Source organism: Lutjanus erythropterus, chromosome 1, assembly GCF_056507025.1.
Source record: "Lutjanus erythropterus isolate fLutEry1 chromosome 1, fLutEry1.hap2, whole genome shotgun sequence".
Classification (NCBI taxonomy): Eukaryota; Metazoa; Chordata; class Actinopteri; order Lutjaniformes; family Lutjanidae; genus Lutjanus; species Lutjanus erythropterus.
The window spans coordinates 5528751-5547661 of NC_139317.1; the positions used below are offsets into that span (position 1 = coordinate 5528751).

The 18911-nt window shown below is 38.4% G+C and overlaps 1 protein-coding gene across 1 annotated transcript; it reads right to left on the reverse strand.

The window, feature by feature from the left end:
• Window positions 1-5665: 5665 nt before the first annotated feature.
• LOC146332562 (very-long-chain (3R)-3-hydroxyacyl-CoA dehydratase-like) lies at window positions 5666-18436 on the reverse strand. Its single transcript, XM_084730192.1, has 11 exons — window positions 18059-18436; window positions 15272-15317; window positions 14881-14954; window positions 13064-13228; window positions 11453-11504; window positions 11223-11333; window positions 9615-9742; window positions 8548-8660; window positions 8357-8463; window positions 8106-8237; window positions 5666-6811 (listed from the first exon to the last, which is right to left on the reverse strand). The coding sequence occupies exons 1-11, from the start codon at window positions 18137-18139 to the stop codon at window positions 6735-6737; spliced, it is 1086 nt and encodes a 361-aa protein (XP_084586318.1). The 5' UTR covers window positions 18140-18436; the 3' UTR covers window positions 5666-6734.
• Between the last annotated feature and the right edge of the window lie 475 nt (window positions 18437-18911).

Sequence of the window (18911 nt, forward strand, 5' to 3'; positions counted from 1 at the left end):
GTGTGTGTGTGTGATGGGGATGCAGACAGACACCTGTTACTATGGCTACATAATCACAGGGTTTAGCTCCTCTCAGAACAGTGAGGAGTCCATGAAGACACGCTCAACATATTAAAACGAAACGACAACATGGACTTAAATCAAAATATAACACTTAATTCAAATATTGATTGATACTGACTGATCATTTATATTTAGCGTCACAGCATGAGCGCGCGGACGGAAAGGACGTGATGAAATGCGCGCGTGCAGTAAACGATCATTAATGAAACATTCATTTATCTGATGAGCGGTGAATTAAGATCGCCATGTTAATAAAATCCATCACATTCATGACAAAACAGGCGTGTGGAGCTTTAATTGTGGATAAATTGAGCCTGGTGTGGATTAATATCACGCACAGTCGACGCAAACCTTTAATTTATTCATTCGCCATCCAAAAATAATAATAAAGACTTAAATGAATCGATAAATAAGCTGGGTTTAGTGCGTGTCGGTGCGGGTCTTACCTGTACCGCCGGCTGCTCGGCCCCTCGCCGCTGCGGACCGTCCCTCCAGCTGTGCGTAACGGACGCAGAGATGCTGACTCCGGGTTTTGGGGAGCTACAAGGGCGCACCGCATGTCAGGGCTTGACCGAGGCTCAGCATAATGCTGCTAAGAGGATTAGGAGCCGAACACCTCTCACCTTCCCTTTCACACATAACGCTGTTATCAATACACCAACATTCAACCTGCTGCTGCAGCCGCCGGTTTGAGGCGAAACAGACTCTGAGCGCGGAGGCGCCTGCTGGATGGAGAACAGTCAGATGTTCAGAGGCTCACAGGAGGAGTTTGGGCGTAATTTTGGGTGTGGTCGGGTGCAGCATCATTTTAGGAGTGGCGGGAATTAATTAACCCGTTTCTCATTATTTCTTTATCGTGGGCTACCAGTGTTTCTTTATTTCGGGACCATTTCATTGGACAGGGAAGATTTTTGCGCAAATGAAAATTAACGCTTTGACTCCAAAGTGCAAAACATAAAAATGCACGTTGAAAAACGAGTTTAACAAGGAAATATTTGCCTCAAACGCGGCGTCCAAAACACACACGGGGTCTGCCATGACATTCTTTACGATATTATTTAGTGTAAAAACTCACTTTTACAAATTGCAGGAGGAATTTTCTTGTCAATTGTGAAATTTAACCTGACAGTTTGACACTTGTCCAGGGTTAGTGAAAAGTTTGGACGGTAAGAAAAGTAGAGCTCGAGTTAAGATGGACCAAAGAACAAATTATGATAAAAGTTAAATGTGATTAGATTATTAGATTATTAAATTGACATAATATGTCAAACTAGGCAATAAAAATCGCCCTGCCCCCAAAACTTGAACACGAAAGTACTGAAAGTAAAAATATTAGACTTTTTACCTGCAGTAGTCAGAGTTCCTGCTCATCCTCGCAGGTTTTTCCACGTGTTCTGGTTGACTGGATCTCTGCTGACTGAAGCTGAAGTTACATGGAGTCACCAGAACTTCCAGACAAGGATGATAAATGTTTAAGTTTCCCTGCACTAACAGACAGACAGACAGACAGACAGCCAGACTAACTGCATGAGAGTGAGGCAGATGTCACAATCAGGCAGAGTGAAACCACCTGTGTGAGTCAGGAGGCCCTGCAGGAGGCCACAGGATAATCTGATGACAACTAATGATAAATTAATTGAACTGTTACACCAACTTGAAAGAACATTAATTTAATGAACCACAATATCCCTGAAAGCAGTTAAAACAGATAAACTGGACATCAAGACCCAATTTGGAGATTAGATTTTTAAAAAATCAGTTTGTTTTCAGTAACTTTTACAGTTGTTCTGATTGGTTCTTTAATTTTTAAGTAACACCATAAATCTTTTCACAAAAGTCATTTTGACATGAAATAGTCGAGTAAACACTACCAATGATACTCATTAAGGTTTCATTCCAATTCTAAATGGAACAGGACCCCAATATGCATCACTGGTAACACCTGTGTCTGACATTTCATATCAATATGGATGCTGTGAAAATGGTCCATTCAGTTGCCCTTATTTTCACTTTTGCATAGCAAAGTATATGATAACACATGCTGAAATGTCTGACAGCATCTAGCCAAGTTTCCCTGAGAATATTTATTACAGTGAAACTTTATTTACTCTAAAATCTTTAAGCACAAATATGAATAAAGCACATAATGAAAAAACAAACATGAATCAAAATGTAGTGTTTCCAGAATGCAAAATAAATGATTTTTAGAGAGACTCACAATTTTTCAAGTCTAATGGCAACCTGAATTCATATGCCAAGCAAATAACATGCAGCATATCACCAGAGTAACTAATTGCAGTTACAGTTTGCAGGTAACTGCTGCTAACTGTGGCTGCAAACTGTAACTGCCTCTGGTTAGTAAGCTCCTTTAACCAGGCAGCTATAGTGAAGGAGTGTTGACTTTTACACCAGTCTCTTCACACATACACATTCTGCTATGAGAGAAAAAAATGGCCAGACTTGTTTGCATTTCTTTGAACCAATCACAAACATCTTGGGTGGCGCTTAGCCCAGGATGCAGCAACAGTGCTGCTGCAAAATAGTGTAGTGTGAACTTGTTTTGGTGGAACATTTGCACGTCAGGAGGTGAGCTCTGACATTAAAATGACTTCACTGCAAAAGAAAAGATAACAGCTGTTAGCTCATTTATGTTCATATCATTAATGTCCCAGGTGCAAATATGTAGGTTGCAGCTCAGAGGCTGTTCTTGTGTCCCATGGACTTTGTAAACATAGATAGCAGATACTGCGATGCCACTTGAAACAAGCGAACAGACTTGTACCCACAGTGTGCACCTGATGAGTCTGACTATTACACCACTGGCACAGGAGCTTTGGACCACTAGGAGGGTTATTTACGCCTGGGGCAGGTGGGGGACCCAGCTGGGAATGCTGGCACAGAGTGTTGCTAAACCAGAGAACATGGCAGAGCTGGGATCAAACACAGCCTTTGAGACTGACGGAGGCCAGTCTGACAACATCAATCACAGCAGTGAGGTGATTTATGGCTACTCTGACCGGGAGTCTGGCTCCAGGGACGACAAAACCACGGCGGGTTCTGGAGGCGACAGGAGAAGAGTGAAAGGGGGTTCAGCCATCAGTCAGCACCCACGTCCTGAGGCCTGAGTGGAGGTGGCAGCTGGGTACGCCTCGGGGCTTCAGGACTCAAACCTGGCAAGAAAACCACCTTGATGTTGTTGGACTGAGAGCAGATGGTTGCTACAGTGACTCACCATCGCCTCTTGAGGTACAAAGTGGTATTACAAGGCAGGAAGGGTTGAAGTTGGCTGGCTAGCATGCTAATTTCAGTAAATATCTCTGCAATACAATATAAAGATATCTTGAAAACTTGACTTTCTGTTGATAACATTTGAGTGTATTATACCTTTAAAGGGTTCCATGCTAACAATCAAACTCAGAAGCGACAGGATACAATCTTGTAAAAGTAATATGTAGTGAATCATCCAGTGACCTCCCAGCTAAGATGCCAAATAACTGCAGACTCCCTAATTTGAACATGCTTTGCCTCATGTATCTCGTCTGTGAAGTATCTAATGAACACTTAATCTTTGAAACATGTTTGACATCACAACAGGAGCTGAGATCAGTGAAAAAACACCCCATCTCCAAATTAGGAACTCAGATTTTTATTTTTGTCAGGAATCCATAATAGTGACTTACAGTCAAATGCAGCATTGGTCTGAATTTTCCTGCCTAAGGACTTCTGAAAATGTAATACAATTTTAAATCAAGCTGTAGTTTCACTGCACATCGTTCCCAAAAGACACCCTTTCAAAAAACAATCTGAAACAAACCAAATAAAAACAACAACTTCAGTAAACACAAATAAATACAGAACAAAAGAAAAAGGCTCAGAGGTGAAAAGATTGAAAGAAAAAAAATGGTGAGATCCAGGGGTAAACGGCTCACCAGGAGATTTAACAATTCCTGATTGTTTTTAAGAGATGAATCTTGATTCTTTCAGAGTATAAGTACAAGTTTACATTGATGACTTCCTTCATTTCACTGAACCAAAACTGTGGACACTGAGTTTATTGCAGTGCAGGCAGGACATCTGGACTCCAAATGAAACAAAATCATCAAATAAAGGATTTAAAGTTAAACTTACTGAAGTTAAAAACACAGTATTAATTATGATAGTCTGTAACAAATATTACATTTTTCCTTTAGCCAGGAAACATCTCTGGATAATGAGTCAGTCTATTGCTCACGTTCAGGAGTCCAGCTCAAAGCTACTCATGAAACAGTTTTAAGAAGCTGCTGGACATCACAGACATGAAGCCGTGGTACAGAAACCAGAACAATACTGCATTTTTCCTGATATAGATATTTGAAAGTAAAACAATCTGATAACAAAATATCTCAAAATTGTACAGCACAGTAATTGATGACATGTACTAGGACTGACTCTGCTTTGAAGCTTTGACTGTTGCCATGGTAATCAACGTCCAAATCAGTATTTTTGGAGAGAGGAAGGGGACGCTGCGTCGGCTGCACTGATAAAGAGGCAAAATACTGATAAAGAGCAAAAGTGGAGCTTCTCTATGCTGTTTCGTCTGATACGAGCGCACAGAACAGTATCAGAAAACGACTGGAAAAGCGTCCATTTCTGCTCTGTGTGCATGTTGCAGTCCTACAATTACGGGGCTGCGATCCTGCTGACATCCTTGGAACACATCAGATTGACTTTTGAGACTCTGGAGGCAGAGATAGAACAGACAGTTGGCCGTCCTGTCCTGTCTTCGTCTCTCAATACACTCATAATTGCAATAATAGCAAAATATTTAAGTAAATAGTGGCCACAAGTTTGCAGAAAATAGCTCTGAATATTTGTGGGTAATTCTCACTGAAGCTTAACAGCCCACAAAATGGTATTCAGCCCTAAAAGTGTACTTAGTTCCTTTCCATCACTTTCAGGGGCCTTTTGTTGTTACTCTGCAGAAACTGGTGCCGTCTCTAGAACAACACATACTGACCACTTTGCAGAGCATCATGTCATTCAGCAGACACACTAAATGAAAAATAGCTGAGGTGCAGTGGGTGAGATGTATGTCAAGGTGGTGCCAGTGTGTGAAAACAACAGGCATTTTCAGAGTGTTGCTTTCTGTCCCTTCATCTCAGCGTCCACAGGTTGGATCTACTGTAAGAGGAAGCAGCCTCCTTTGCTGTATTTTTCAATGCTACCACTGGAGGCACCAAAGTTGTACATTGTTAAATTCTACACATAGTGGCTGTAAAGCAGAATCGCACGACTCTGGAGGTGCAGTCAGTCCAGAGCTGACAGAAACGTACTCAGTAGAGCTAAAATTATAGTATTTAAACAGGATTTCAGGGTCTTCATGAAGTTTTCATTCACAGTTTATATCTCATCATTTTGTCCCTCTTGCCAAGTGTGTGTGTGTGTGTGTGTGTGTGTGTATAGGCCAGTATGAACTGTTGTGTGTCAGAAAGAGAACAGTTATGAATATTTCTGTTAAAACTAATTTGCATGACTTTGTACTTTGTATTCAAAGCAGTGGCTGAAGGCTTCATCCAAGGCTCAGTGTTAGAAATGCACCTTTGAAAAGAACAAGAAACAAAACTTTAAACTGACAGTTTATGATTAAGAGCCACAGTGTTTCCATGCAAAGGCATCTGAAATTATTTCTCTATTGATTCAAAAACCATCAAAATGGAGTTTTAGCTTATCAAGTTGTGTAAACTTTTCATCACCGCTGACTGATTTTCCAAGACTCTACAAGTTCAGAATCAACTTGCAGAGACTTGAAACTATTCTCAAACTCTAATGGTGCGTCTAAGTATGAAAACTCAGAAGAAAACATGCAAATATATGAATTTGCTTGTCTCTTGCATTTAAAATAATGCAGTGAAGCATCCTTGAACACACCACAGAGTAAGAAAACTGTCTTTCAAGTGCATTAACATGCAGCAACATAAGAGAAATATAAAGGTTAGTAAATGTTGACTGTGAAGATGATTTGTAATTAATGAGTTAAAAGACTATAAAGTACCATTAAATCATGTTTTGAAGCGCCATTTTGAGGAAACAATATTATCCTAACTAGAAAGGACCTGAATCCTATAAGTAACATGAAAGATATAAAGTGAAAATGGTGGATATATTGCAGTTATTATACAGTATTTATTGTTTGCCTAAACCACATGTAAGTTTATTTTCCAACTCTAAAACAAATTACTTCCTTGTGTTCACAAAGTAAACACTTCTCTCTCGTCCCCAACGAGTAAACCATCAAATATTATTGATCAGAAATAAGAAAACCGTTGACAGTGCCCTCAGGCATGGACAGAAATCCTGATAAGTAAAGACATTTTTAAGAAAATAAACATGATAACAACTCAAACTCTCAGTAGTAAAGCACTGAACCAATGTCTGTTCAACAGTGAGTCGTCAAGCTGGTACAGAAGGATTTACAGGATTTGGTCTGAAGAAGGTTAATAGTTCACCCAGTGACCAGCAGAGTGTGTGTGTGTGTGTGTGTGTGTGTGTGTGTGTGTGTGTGTGTGTGTGTGTGTGTGTGTGTGTGTGTGTGTAGGAAGATGAGAAAAGGCAATCAGAGGAAAAGAAAACAGCTGCTTTATCTGTAAGTGGACGGCAGTTCAGAGGGTGTGCAAAATAAAGGTGCTGATCATTTAGTGGACTTTCCTTTTCCTCGAGCGGTATTGTCTCCTCCTCTGCTTGTACAGATGTCGGAAATTGATAAAGAGTCCTGCAGAGGAGAGGAAACATCTGTCAGTATGAAAGTACAATTCTGGTGTTGTTAAACCTGAGTTGTATCTTTACATACAACGTAATCCTTGTACGTCGAATGTTTTTGTCACTGACAGGCTCTCAGTGTCTGACAACATTATAGAAAGGATTCCCACAGAGATAAACGTTTTCAGACAGCTGTTACAGCAGGGAACTGAAGCTGTTGTTTCACTTTGTTCAAAGCCAGTCAAAGCAGTCACTTTATCCCACAGAACAAAGGAGTTGCAGGTCTACAGCTGTCTTAATCGGTTAGTTTGTTTGTGTTGTTGTGTGAATTCTGTGTTTTAAATGGCTAGTTCAGATCAGAACTCAGGTAAGAAGTCTGGTGGCTTTGAACAGAGTGATAAATTGGCTTCAGTTTCCTGTCAGGGAAGGACTGTCTAAAAAGATGTATTTTGTCACTGCAGAACCAAACATTAAAAGCTCTGTTTGCACAGTACTACTCTAAAGATGCCTCAAGTAATTTGATAATTTCTCCTCAAACAATGCCTTAACACAGACATATTTACACAGGATAATGAAATCACTGGTGTCCCAAACAGTCAGATTTTACTATTTACTCAATGATCTGACAAACATGTTAGATTTTCTGTGGTATTAATGAAGAGATGCAGCTCTGTTGGTAATATTGTGGCAAACATAACTTCAAGCTCATAATAATTACAGTTATTCAATTAAACATACAATAAAATAAACGTGTTCACCTCTACTCACTACACAGACAATGTACATTTGAAGTAAACAAGTTTTTAAAAAATCTAGAGAGAAAGAATGAGAGCCGCTGACTGCCAGAGGCACGGCGCGAGAAGAGAAGGACAGCGAGTCGCCAAGTTGGCACCGCCGGTAAATCCCAGGACCCGCAGTTTATTACTCGACTGCTCACTCCCACCCACAGCAAAGTTAAACCGCCTGCTCCTCTGAGATTTGCGTCGGATGAAAGATGATTTTGTGAGCAACCTTTTTGAACTGATGCAGTAACGAGCAGCATCTTTCATTACTGTTATTCAGTAACATTATGTCTCTACCAATAATGCTGACTAATGTTGCTATTTTTAGTAGATAATAAAGCGACAGATTTATGGACTAAATTTAGCAGGAATCCAAGTGAAAATGAGAGAAGTGTCAGAAACAAACCAGGTGGCACAAACCACGAGAACAGGCCTGACCACAGTCTGAGAGTCATAAAAAATAAACTGACTGAATATTATCGAGGCCTGTGGTTGTAATGTTTTTAGTGTTAGTGGATGTCTCACCCAGGAACATGAGGACCAGGTAGAGCTGCAGAGTGTAGGAGAAACTTAAAGAGTGTCCCAGCGCCGCAGGGAGGGGGGTGCTGAACAGACGAGTCTCGTCAAAGATGGGCAGGGACTGGATCACAGCCACCGCTGGAAACATACACAGAACAAAACACCGTCAGCAGCAGCTAGTAACATGTGAAACCCTGACACTTCACATGACTGACATCAACTTCTTTCTCAACAAACACAATAAACTGGTCACTGACCTTCAGCCAGCACCCCCAGTGGGTAAAGAGGGATCCAGAGGCTGTACCTCAACCACGTTAACAGCTTCCAGTCTGTGCCGATGCAGGCCAGCATGTAGAAAGGATACCTGATGTAGAGAGGGAGGAGCTGATGTTACGGCAGGAAACAACACGTGTTCACAAGAGAGAGGGGGAAGGTGATCTGAGCTGACCTGAAGATCTCGATGGTGCTCCACAGGTAGAACACGAAGAAGACGACAGGTTTGTTCTGCATGTCCTCCAGACTGCCGAAGATAACGAACAGAATGACGTTCCTGCCGGCCACCTGCAACATCACAGCAGAATAAACTTATCTCAGAATAGAAAATTATCATAATGAGTCACCAACAATGAGTGGCAATAAAATTCACTTATTTGGCAAATCATCCTTATAGTTTTGCTTTCAACTCTGCTAAAGTTGACGTACACAACCTAAAAAATGTCACGACACATCAACATTAGGGTGGCCACAGATACCATGTGACTTAAAGGAGTACTCAACCAATTTAGCACTGGACTCTTGACATTTGCAGACTGACGATGGACAGTTAAAAAACGGGATCAAACTTGATGCAGCAGAACCGGAGCTATGGTCTTTTTATTCTTTGCACTTTTCTTCTCTTTTCAAAACTGTTTGCCAGTGTACCAGACTTCATAATTCTTCCTCTGGAGACTTTAAACAACATTTTCAAATATACAGTAGCACCACCCAACACCTAAAAACACACACTGAAGTGTAAAATTGGTCAAGAACCCCTGCACCGCTATCCTCATATTTAAATTGGCTTATCTCCTTTCTCTCCTTTGACCGACAGCCTTTCCCACCACCTTCAAGTGTTTGACAAAACGTGCTACCAGCTGGTAATCTATTAATCAGTTCGGGTAATTTTTCAAGAAAAAAAGTCAAAATTATCTGATTTCAGCTTCTTAAATGTGAATGTTTTCTGATTTCTTTAGTCCTCTATGACATTAAACTGAGTATTTTTGGGTTATGAACATTTTAGGACGTCATGTTGGGATTTGGAAAACACTGATCAACATTTTTCACCATTTTATGACAAGCCCGAAATGAGATGTTTATCTTTCACGTAAAGGTGTAATGTTCAAGGGTAGAGACTGTGTTTGTGTTATACTCGTGTGTTAATTATACTGTGTTAGAATTTTTTTCATACTCTTACTACTTACAGTAAATAGTAAAATGTTTTCAGGGTTGAAATCACAGTAAAATGAGAAGTATTACCTGTATCATAGCAGGAAAAAATCCAGTCTTAACCAGACCCAACAAGGGGTTAATGACCTCAAGCACAGCCATCATCTGACAGAAATACATCATATCGGCTGTGGTGTGGAAGGTATCATAGAACGAATCTGTGGAGGGCGAAACAGAGAAACAAACACACATAATTAAACAGCACGTTGCATGAGCCACTATCCATAATCCTCATCATTTGCAAAACAAATCCCTGCTGTGTTGTCGTGTTCCTGTTTCTATTCAAATGAGCTCCTCACAGACAAAAACACAGACCTCTCTCACTGGGTTTTATTTTACTGGTCAGTGGTGCTAATTGTGTTTGTCTCTTTTCTGTTTCTGTGTTGCATAAACATTCACATAAAAATTAATTATTTAGTCCATAAAATTCTAAAGCTATTAAGGCGTACAATTGTTTTAGTTTTATTCCTGTTTTTATCTTTCTTTAGTCTGTCCCTCTGCAGTCTGCCAATTCTGCTTTTACTCAGCTGTTTCAGGTCTTTGTTTCCACTTTTACCTCGAGTTGTGTGATGTGCTGAATAAAGCACAATAATAATGTAACCGACAAAAGGCTGACTAAATATAAACTGTTTGAATACCAATCTCAAACAGATTTCGTGTCTCTGCAGGCAGATTTTCATGGCACACTTAAATGAACAGAAAACAGTAGCTGCCAGGAGGGTCAGTCAGGAAATCAGTCCTAAAACGTTCAGTATGTTTTTAAAAATGGTTGGCAATAATGTGAAGTTCACACAATTTGTAGTGTCTTAAACACACAAAACCACACTTTCAGTCCTTTAAAGAAACAGCTGACTCTCTCACTGAGGATCTTTTAATAACTAAGATCTGAGAACATCAATTTAAAAAAAAAAAAAAGTCAGACAGAGCAAGAAACACAAGTAGTCAGATGATCAGACAGGTTGTAAACAAACCCGCAGGTTAGCCAAACTTCTCTGGAAGAACAAACAAATGTGATCAAGTAAAATTCATCACCCAAACTGCCTGTAGACATCAGCTGACATCACGGTTCAAAGACACACTCCCTGCTTCAACTCTGACCAGCCATATATACGGCAACTGTGCGCTCACTTTAAGTTTTATTTCATAATAAAGTTAAGAGTTAAAATTACTTTGATGAGTTTGGCTGCTTTGGAGACAGTGAGAACTGGCTCATATAACAATGTTTTCCCATCGTAAAAGGCTGTCTGACAGCAAGGTCAAGTGGTAAAAATATTCTGAATAAAACTAAACACACGGCACTGGACTCTGATACTGTATTTTCAGATTGCTCTCCTTTAAGGTGGCTAAATTACATTCTGCTGTGGACCCTGTTGCTTAGCTTCCTACACCAGAACTCCTGCTGCTTCTGTAAAACCGGGGACATGCCGCCCGCTATCAGCTGTAGGTAATACTCATAGAACCCCACTTCAAAAAGCCTGAACTATTCCTTTAAACTACTGATTAACAAGTTGTATTATTACTTTGGCTGTTTCAAACTATTCTTTACAGGCAATCTTGCCTTCGTGTGGCAGATGAGCAGTCTTTACCTTCATAAAGTTATTTATTTATTTTATTTTATTTTTTTTTTTTTTTACAAACCTTGACCCAGGATGAAGAGTCGAACCGTCATGTTGACAAAGATCCAGGAGAATCCCAGGAACTGAACCAGGTTGTACATGAACAGGTAGCCTTTCTTCAGCCCGAGGTAGGCTGAGGAAACACAAGAAAATAACTCAAATGAATGACTCATGCTAATGTTGCTAAAGCTCAGTTAGAAACATTTGTGTGAGTTTTTGATGTTTGCGGTTGAAGAGCTCAGTGTGACTCACGGTCTTTACGAACTCTTGACTCCACACTTATCTTGTTGATCTTCTCCTCCTCCTGAAACAAATCACACGTCACATCCTCACTCTGCAACTACCAACACTGTTTTTTAGATTTACTGCCATCTTGACTTGTTGTAATTAGGTGAATTATGAATTCTGATCTCTCAAATTTCTCATTAGATCCAGAGAAGACTCATTTATTTATTTATTTGAATCAGAAAAAAAATACTCACTGTTTAATCAGTTATACATTTACAAACAAAAACAAATTTTCTAAATTCCCAAATGTGTACTCTTCCGCAATTTTCACAACAACTGGTGATATTTACTGCGTGTAAACAATTGCTCATTATAAAAGTGCTGTTTTTTATTTCAGTGCAAATAAAAAAAAGCACGATGGGAAAATTTATTGATTCCATGCAGGGAAATTAAAGAATATTAAACTGTCTACAGGTGAGCAAAATAACCACCAATAAGTTTGTAGGACAGAACAGACTCTTTTGGTTTATTACGGAAATTTCAGGAGGCAAATAAAAACAAATAAACAAACAAACAAACAAACAAACAAACAAATAAACGCACCGAAAACAGGGAACAGATTGGTTGACATATTAACAATCAAAACAATAAATAATGTCAGTAAATTTTGCATGCCCAGTTGTTTATCTGGAAAACATCAGTGGAAGCCCGCCAGCTACAAACAAATTATTTTGATAATTCTTTAGTTGTTATAGTAGTTTTTCATGCAAAAATGTCAGAAAACGCTGTTTTCAGTCTCTAAAATATGGAGATTTCCTGGTTTTCTCTGTTTAAAATCATATTAACTGAATATCTTTGGATTTAAGACTCACAAAACAAAACATTTAAAGACATCACTTTGGTCTTTGAGAACTGGAATGGACATTTTTTACTACTTTCTGAAGGCATTTATAGACCAAAAGATTAATCTAGAAAAATAATTGGTAGATTAATCAATAATATAAGTAATTGTTAGTTGCAGCCTTATTCTAAAACACATAAATTTAGCTCTTTTCACCTCTGTTTTATTTATTTGATCATTTATGGAAACTTCTATAATATTCCAGTATTAGTTGCTATGTTTTTACAGTTTTATAATTGTGACAACGCAGTAGAAGGGGACTTTTTCCAGTCGTGTGTGGGAGGAGCTCATAACCAGTGATAAAGAGAAACTACACCTGTCTGAAGCTGAGTTTTGCCAGACCACAATGAGCAATGCAAAGTTTTGTGGGCTGACTTTGCAAGGCTAAGCATGAGGAGAAGCTGGGGCTATAAAAGTTTCATACAGGCCTCTGTTTTTATTTTGCCGCACCAACTCGACTACAAAAACAAAGACTGCATTTCGTAGTCAGTCATTTGCCTTCAGAACAGCCTGCCAGGTTTGCCATTGCAGTCTAAAGCCTTTTCTTTTCTTTTTTATAAGCTTTTCTCCTTAAATACAAAAAGGACAGAGAAATACAAACCAGAGAAATATAAGGGTGTAGAAATCAAGGGAGAAGGAAAAAGAAAGGCATGATAGTAAAACATAATATAGAAGAAAAGCCTTTTTCCGTTGTAGACAGCATTTAACTCTCTGTTTGTTTTTCAAGTTCCTACCTTAGCCTGAAGCTCCATCTCGGCATCAGACTCGTCCAGCCAGCGGTCGAAGTCAGGAGCCAAAAACAGAGGCTTCTTTTCCTGCAGCGTCAGCCGGTCCCACCAACGCTCCTCCTGCTTCCTGATCTTTATGTCCACCTGACGCTGGGTGGACTTATGGCTGATCTGAAAACACAGGACTACAATGTGGTTCAAGGTTTTTCTACCTGAGACACACAGAAAGCAATAATGTGGCAAATACTGTGAGCAGCTGCTGTGTGAGGTTTGTTCTTCTTTATCCTTCATACAAGAAGACTGTGACTCATAATGTAAGTACACTGCATCTACGACTGACGGTCAGTAAAGGTCACAGAACTGTGTGAAAACTAATGAACATTAGCAGACATCACAGGTCAGCACGGCTTATCTCTCCAAGTCCACAAATGGCTTCTAAATGCATCTTAATGGAGATGGAGATGAAATAAAAACCTGCAGCTCTTTGTCTGAGTAATAAATTCTCTGATCATAACGTGAGTGAATATTTCAGGCTGTGGTGTACCAGCTAATCAAGCCTCACTTCAGCAGGGAGGCGTTTTTCAATCAGCGCTGACAACAGTAATTTCAAACTGGTAGTCTCGCTCAATCAGTGCAGTGACGCATTACCCTGCAGTCGTACACGTGTTCCAGTTATGATAAAACTGTTGATTTTTAATCTGAGCAGAGAAACAAAATCATGTAAGATATGCTTCTGTACAAAAAGCTTAAGTTTGTATTTGAAGAACATACTAAAGACTAGACAAAGAAGCTGGTAGATCTTTATGCGATTGTTATTTAAATCAAATGCATTATTTTGTTTTAAACATTCATTTCCAGTTTTCCTTTTGTAATGCTGGAAGGTGGAAGCTGAGCAGGATCTGACATTTACACCCGTCACACCAAGTGACACCACAAAAATTTGTCTCTGGAAGGTGCAATATGAGATAATAGAAAGTACAACTGCAAATAGTTTGATGGTGTCTTTGTCCTTATCGATTTATAATCAGCACCCCAATTGTTCCTGTTGTTTGCTGTTTTTATTCTATAAAGCATCCTTTAAACCCTGTTTTGGAAATATAACATATAAATAAAGTAAATTTTTATTATTCATTATTTTAAGTGCAGCAAAATACTTAAAGGGACAGTTAAGAATTTTTGAACTGAAGTTACATGGGGTAGTCAATGTCAGTTTAAGTGTGCACTATATTAAGAATATTTTCACTGGTTTCCGTTGCCATCAGTCCTTGATCAGATCTAACAGAGAACTGTCGTTATATAAGTCAAATATCGCTCTCTCCAAAGCAACTAAACCCATTCAGCAAAACCTCGCAGAACACCGGAGTTGCAGGTCTACCACTGCCTCAATCTGTTAGTTTGTTTGTGTTCTTGTCTGTTTTAAAGGATTAGTTTGGATTTACTCAAGTCACACAATAACACAAACAAATTATCTGATGGAGGCAGCGGTCGATGACGAACTCTTACATTCTGTGAGGTATAATTACTGTTTTTGCGAAAGGAGTCTAGTGGCTTTGGAGAGAACGATATTTGGTATATATCACAGCAGCTTCACCATCTACTGTAGGTAACAGACTGACTGTGGATAAGTACATCATACAACCAGACTTCAAATAATCCAATTTATCCCTTTAATATGAAACACAATAAAATAGACAGAATTAGTAATTCCCCTTCAGCATTTACTTCATTATTTTTAAAAAATGTAAATCACATCACAATGAAGCATAAAAAATAAGATAATAATTAATTCCATTAAATCATAATAATGAATAAAAGATCAATACCTCGGGTCTAACAGGTTCCAGGAACTCCAAAATGAACTCATATTCATTATCTCCTTTAGCTCCGTGGCCCTGTGCTGCGGAACAATATTAAGATCATATTTCATATTACAACGACATGAGGTTTCACTTTGTGTTTCATGCAGGAATTACAATCATAACAGACATTGTGAATATTTCAAAGGCTTGAGGGATATTTTATAATCACATTTCACTTCAAAATTGTTGTTATGCAACTGAGTAAATTCTCCTGAATGGTTCTTATGAACATCGTTTCCCTTTAAATGCAAGTTTGTATTTCTTTTCAACTTTGAATGCAACTGCAGCACAACAATTTCTCTTGGGATAAGTTCTATTTTATCTTATCTTAAAATGCACAAATGTAAATACCAACCTCTGAACTGAAGCGTGTTGCTTTCTTGCAGGCTGATATCAAGATTCTGGAAAAACACAAAGGCAGCGATCACTACCAACCCGAAACTGGCGCACACAATGGACAAAACTATGAGGTGGAAATTAAAGGATAAGTCTGGTGATATTCTATATGTTCTCTATTGTCAACAGATCCCATGAAAACACCAACAGCAACAACAGTGTGTGGTTTTTGAGCAAATGTTATGCAGATGGGAGTAAATGGCGCGTTTGTTTGGGACATTTTTTTAGCTGTGAATTAATGCACATTTGTTGCTCTAGTTGTGGGTTTTTGGACAACAATCGAGTTCAGTGGTACAGAAGAACAAGATATATTAAGCTTTGGCTGCACAGACAGTTAGAAGGATCAACTCTTTGGTGGTTTTGGTCTGGAAAAATATACATCATATACATTATCCTTTAAAATCAGTGGCCAGTTTATTTGGGTACACACAGGTAAAAGTAGTGCAGTCCAACAGTCGTGCTTAAGAAGAAGAAGAGGAAGAAGAAGAAGAAGAAGAACAGGAAGAAGCAGAAATTTATTTATATAGCACGAGTCACAGAGTGCTTTACAAGAAGTACTTTACAATGACTCTGACCCTCGTTCAGGCTATAATTTTTGTTGAATCTGTTTATTCAACAATTGGCCTGACATGTGTAACCTGACAGGTTGCTATTCTCCTAAGAGGCTAAACAAGATCCAGAACAACCATTAAAGGTCATGCATCTTTTATGAGACATTTGTCTAACAGATGCAGGATGAGGATGGAGTGAACCTGTCCAACTCCACAAGGAGGAGAAGAACCGGTATTTCATGTTACTAATGCAAACACGCAGCCAGCATAAAAGTCGTCAGTGACAGGGATGAATATCAAGAACCTGTACAAAACTGGTACCAGTCAGTATTGCTATATTGATGAGCTCCTGGACAAGCAATACTGCTATCAGCATTTATGTAACATCACATAAACAGTGGACAAAACATTCAAAACTGTAGGGTCGCTTTACTAAATTCAATTAAAAAAGCAGCTAAATGCAGTAACTCAATTAATTTTTGTAATTATACAGTAACTGTTGAATCTTTCCCATCTTTTCATGTCATGTCTTTATTTTTTTGCACCACATTATGTCAAGTAGTAACAATAAGAGAGCTGGTAAGCATCGGTTAGAGCGATATATCCCATTACAGCTATATCAGTTTATATCAGTATCGGCAAATACGTTGTCTGATAAGCGCCTATATGACAACATTTTGTTAAAAACAGAAAACTTTGCAGATTTTTTTTTATTTGTTAGCCCTATAGGCAGCTTTGTTTGTATAGCTGACACTTTCCTAGATTCAGGTTTAATGTATGCATATATATTGCTCTATTTGTGTTTTTATTTTATAATTATTAAAATTACAGGTTAAAATAGGCAGTGAGTTTAAAGGGATATGAAATAAACCAAATAAAAATAAAATAAAATCTTGATCATACACATTCCTAGTCAGTGACAGGCTGAATGACAGAACCCACCTAAAATTAATTTAAAGCTTTATGCAGATTTTGCTAAGCTGATACAAATAATCGACACATTAATTTATTATCGACCTGGGCTTAATAATCTGAATACTGTCTTCTGATATTTAATTAAATATGGAAGATCACAAGTCAAGTTGTCCAGCTGATAACGGTGGAGTGCCAAACAGTAAAGTCACACTGGAGCTGTCATTTTCAGCTGACATTCTTCATGCGCTAATTCAGAAACCACTGAGGAGGCTACTTTTGTTGTCTGGTGTTAAAGGGATAGTTCACCCAAAAATGAAAATTCAGTCATTATCTACTCACCCTCACGTCGACTGAAGGTCGGGTTTAGTTTTTTTAGTCCACAAAAAAACACTGCTTCACAGGAATGATGAATGGTGACCAGTTTTCAAACGTAAAAAAAAATAACAGAATAAAAACATAAAATGCTGCCATACTGTATGTCTGGTGTAATCCAAGTCTCCTAAAGCCCTGACATGCCAAGTTGATAAAAGAAATGGCATTACACCATATTTTAACCTGAATCTTCACTGTAGATCCTTAGCTTGGAGCCACGTTCACATGCACACTGTCTGAAGTGGGTGTGTGTGGTGTGTGAACGGCATATCAAGACTTTAGGATACTTGGATTATACCAAACAAGAAGTATGGATGCATTTTATATGTTTTTTCCTGTTGTTTTCCATGTTTAAAAACTGCTCAACATTCACTTATAATGTTTGTTTAATGTTTTTCCTGTGAAACTCCAGCAGTGTTTTGTGGACTATCAGAGTAAACCAACCCTCAATGGGCATGAGGGTGAGTAGATAATGACTATTTCTTTCATTTTTGGGTGAACTATCCCTTTAATTTCGTAATTTGAAAAAACGTTAGCATTGATGTGACACCGAGGACACACACTAAATAGTTATTAATGCCCTTTAAATAGTTTTATACGGGCAATAAAATATGTGTAATTACTTTTCTGAACCCGGAACAGTACAGTGTATTGATGTAGGTGGGTTGTCGGTTATCTTTTGTCCGTTACAAACTGACGTTGGAGGTCAATTTAGCCACCTTATAACTGCCCTTCATCAAGCTAACAACCAAGCTAACAGTATCTGCTATAACTACCGCTATCGCTACATTAGCTGATGTTGCACCCACAGCGTTAAGAAAATAAAGTTTTGAGAGATTTAAAGACATTATTTGGACAGTTTAAGACAAGTCTCAAAGCAGGCAGATGGATGTTGTGGACTGTCCTACCTTGGCATCGCTCAGTTCCACCCGGAGATAAATCTCTCTGTGTCTCTGAGCCCAGTAAACATGAGGGGTGAGGGTCTGCATCGTCACTCTGGGGTTGAATATATCTACATGCCAGAAAAAAGAGGAAATTTTACTCAAAATTGATGAACCGAAGTCCTCATCTGACACTCTGCCAACCCCCACACAGGCAGCAGAGTGGACATCCACCAGATGATGGAGCACGCTTCCGGGAGGAGGTCTCTCCGGGACTTCAACATAAGAGCGTCCTAAAGAGCTTCAAAATAAACGTCCTCAAAAAGGTTTATTTTTAAAGACTCCTCCAGACCAAGGTTATTATTGTAGTCAGCTAAAACTAAACTAAAAAGTAAAACTAGGTGTGGATTTTTTTGTTGTTGTTAACTGAAAAAAACAAAACTAATTTTTGGCAAATTTTTATTATGTACTTATGAAACTAACTAAAATAAATTAAAAATATAATGGAAATGCCTTCAGTTTTAAGCTTCAATTGTCAGTTGCCTTCACTAATTGCTGTGTTGTATAGGAATACCTATCCTTACACTTTTTAAATCTTGCACTGACAAATATCCTCCATATTATAAAAATAAAAAATAAAACTAATATTGAAACTAATGAAATCTAAATAAGACTAAATATTTTTAAATGACAAAAACTAAACTGAAACAAGCAAACTCAATAAAACTAAACTGAATTGAAAGGAAAAATTCAAAACAAATATAAACAATAAAACTATGATAACTCTATTCCAGACATGTTTTAAGATATATAATCAGTGGTACAGTACTCAGATTCTTTACTTCTTTATGATGCATTATAAAATTATTATAATGTATTA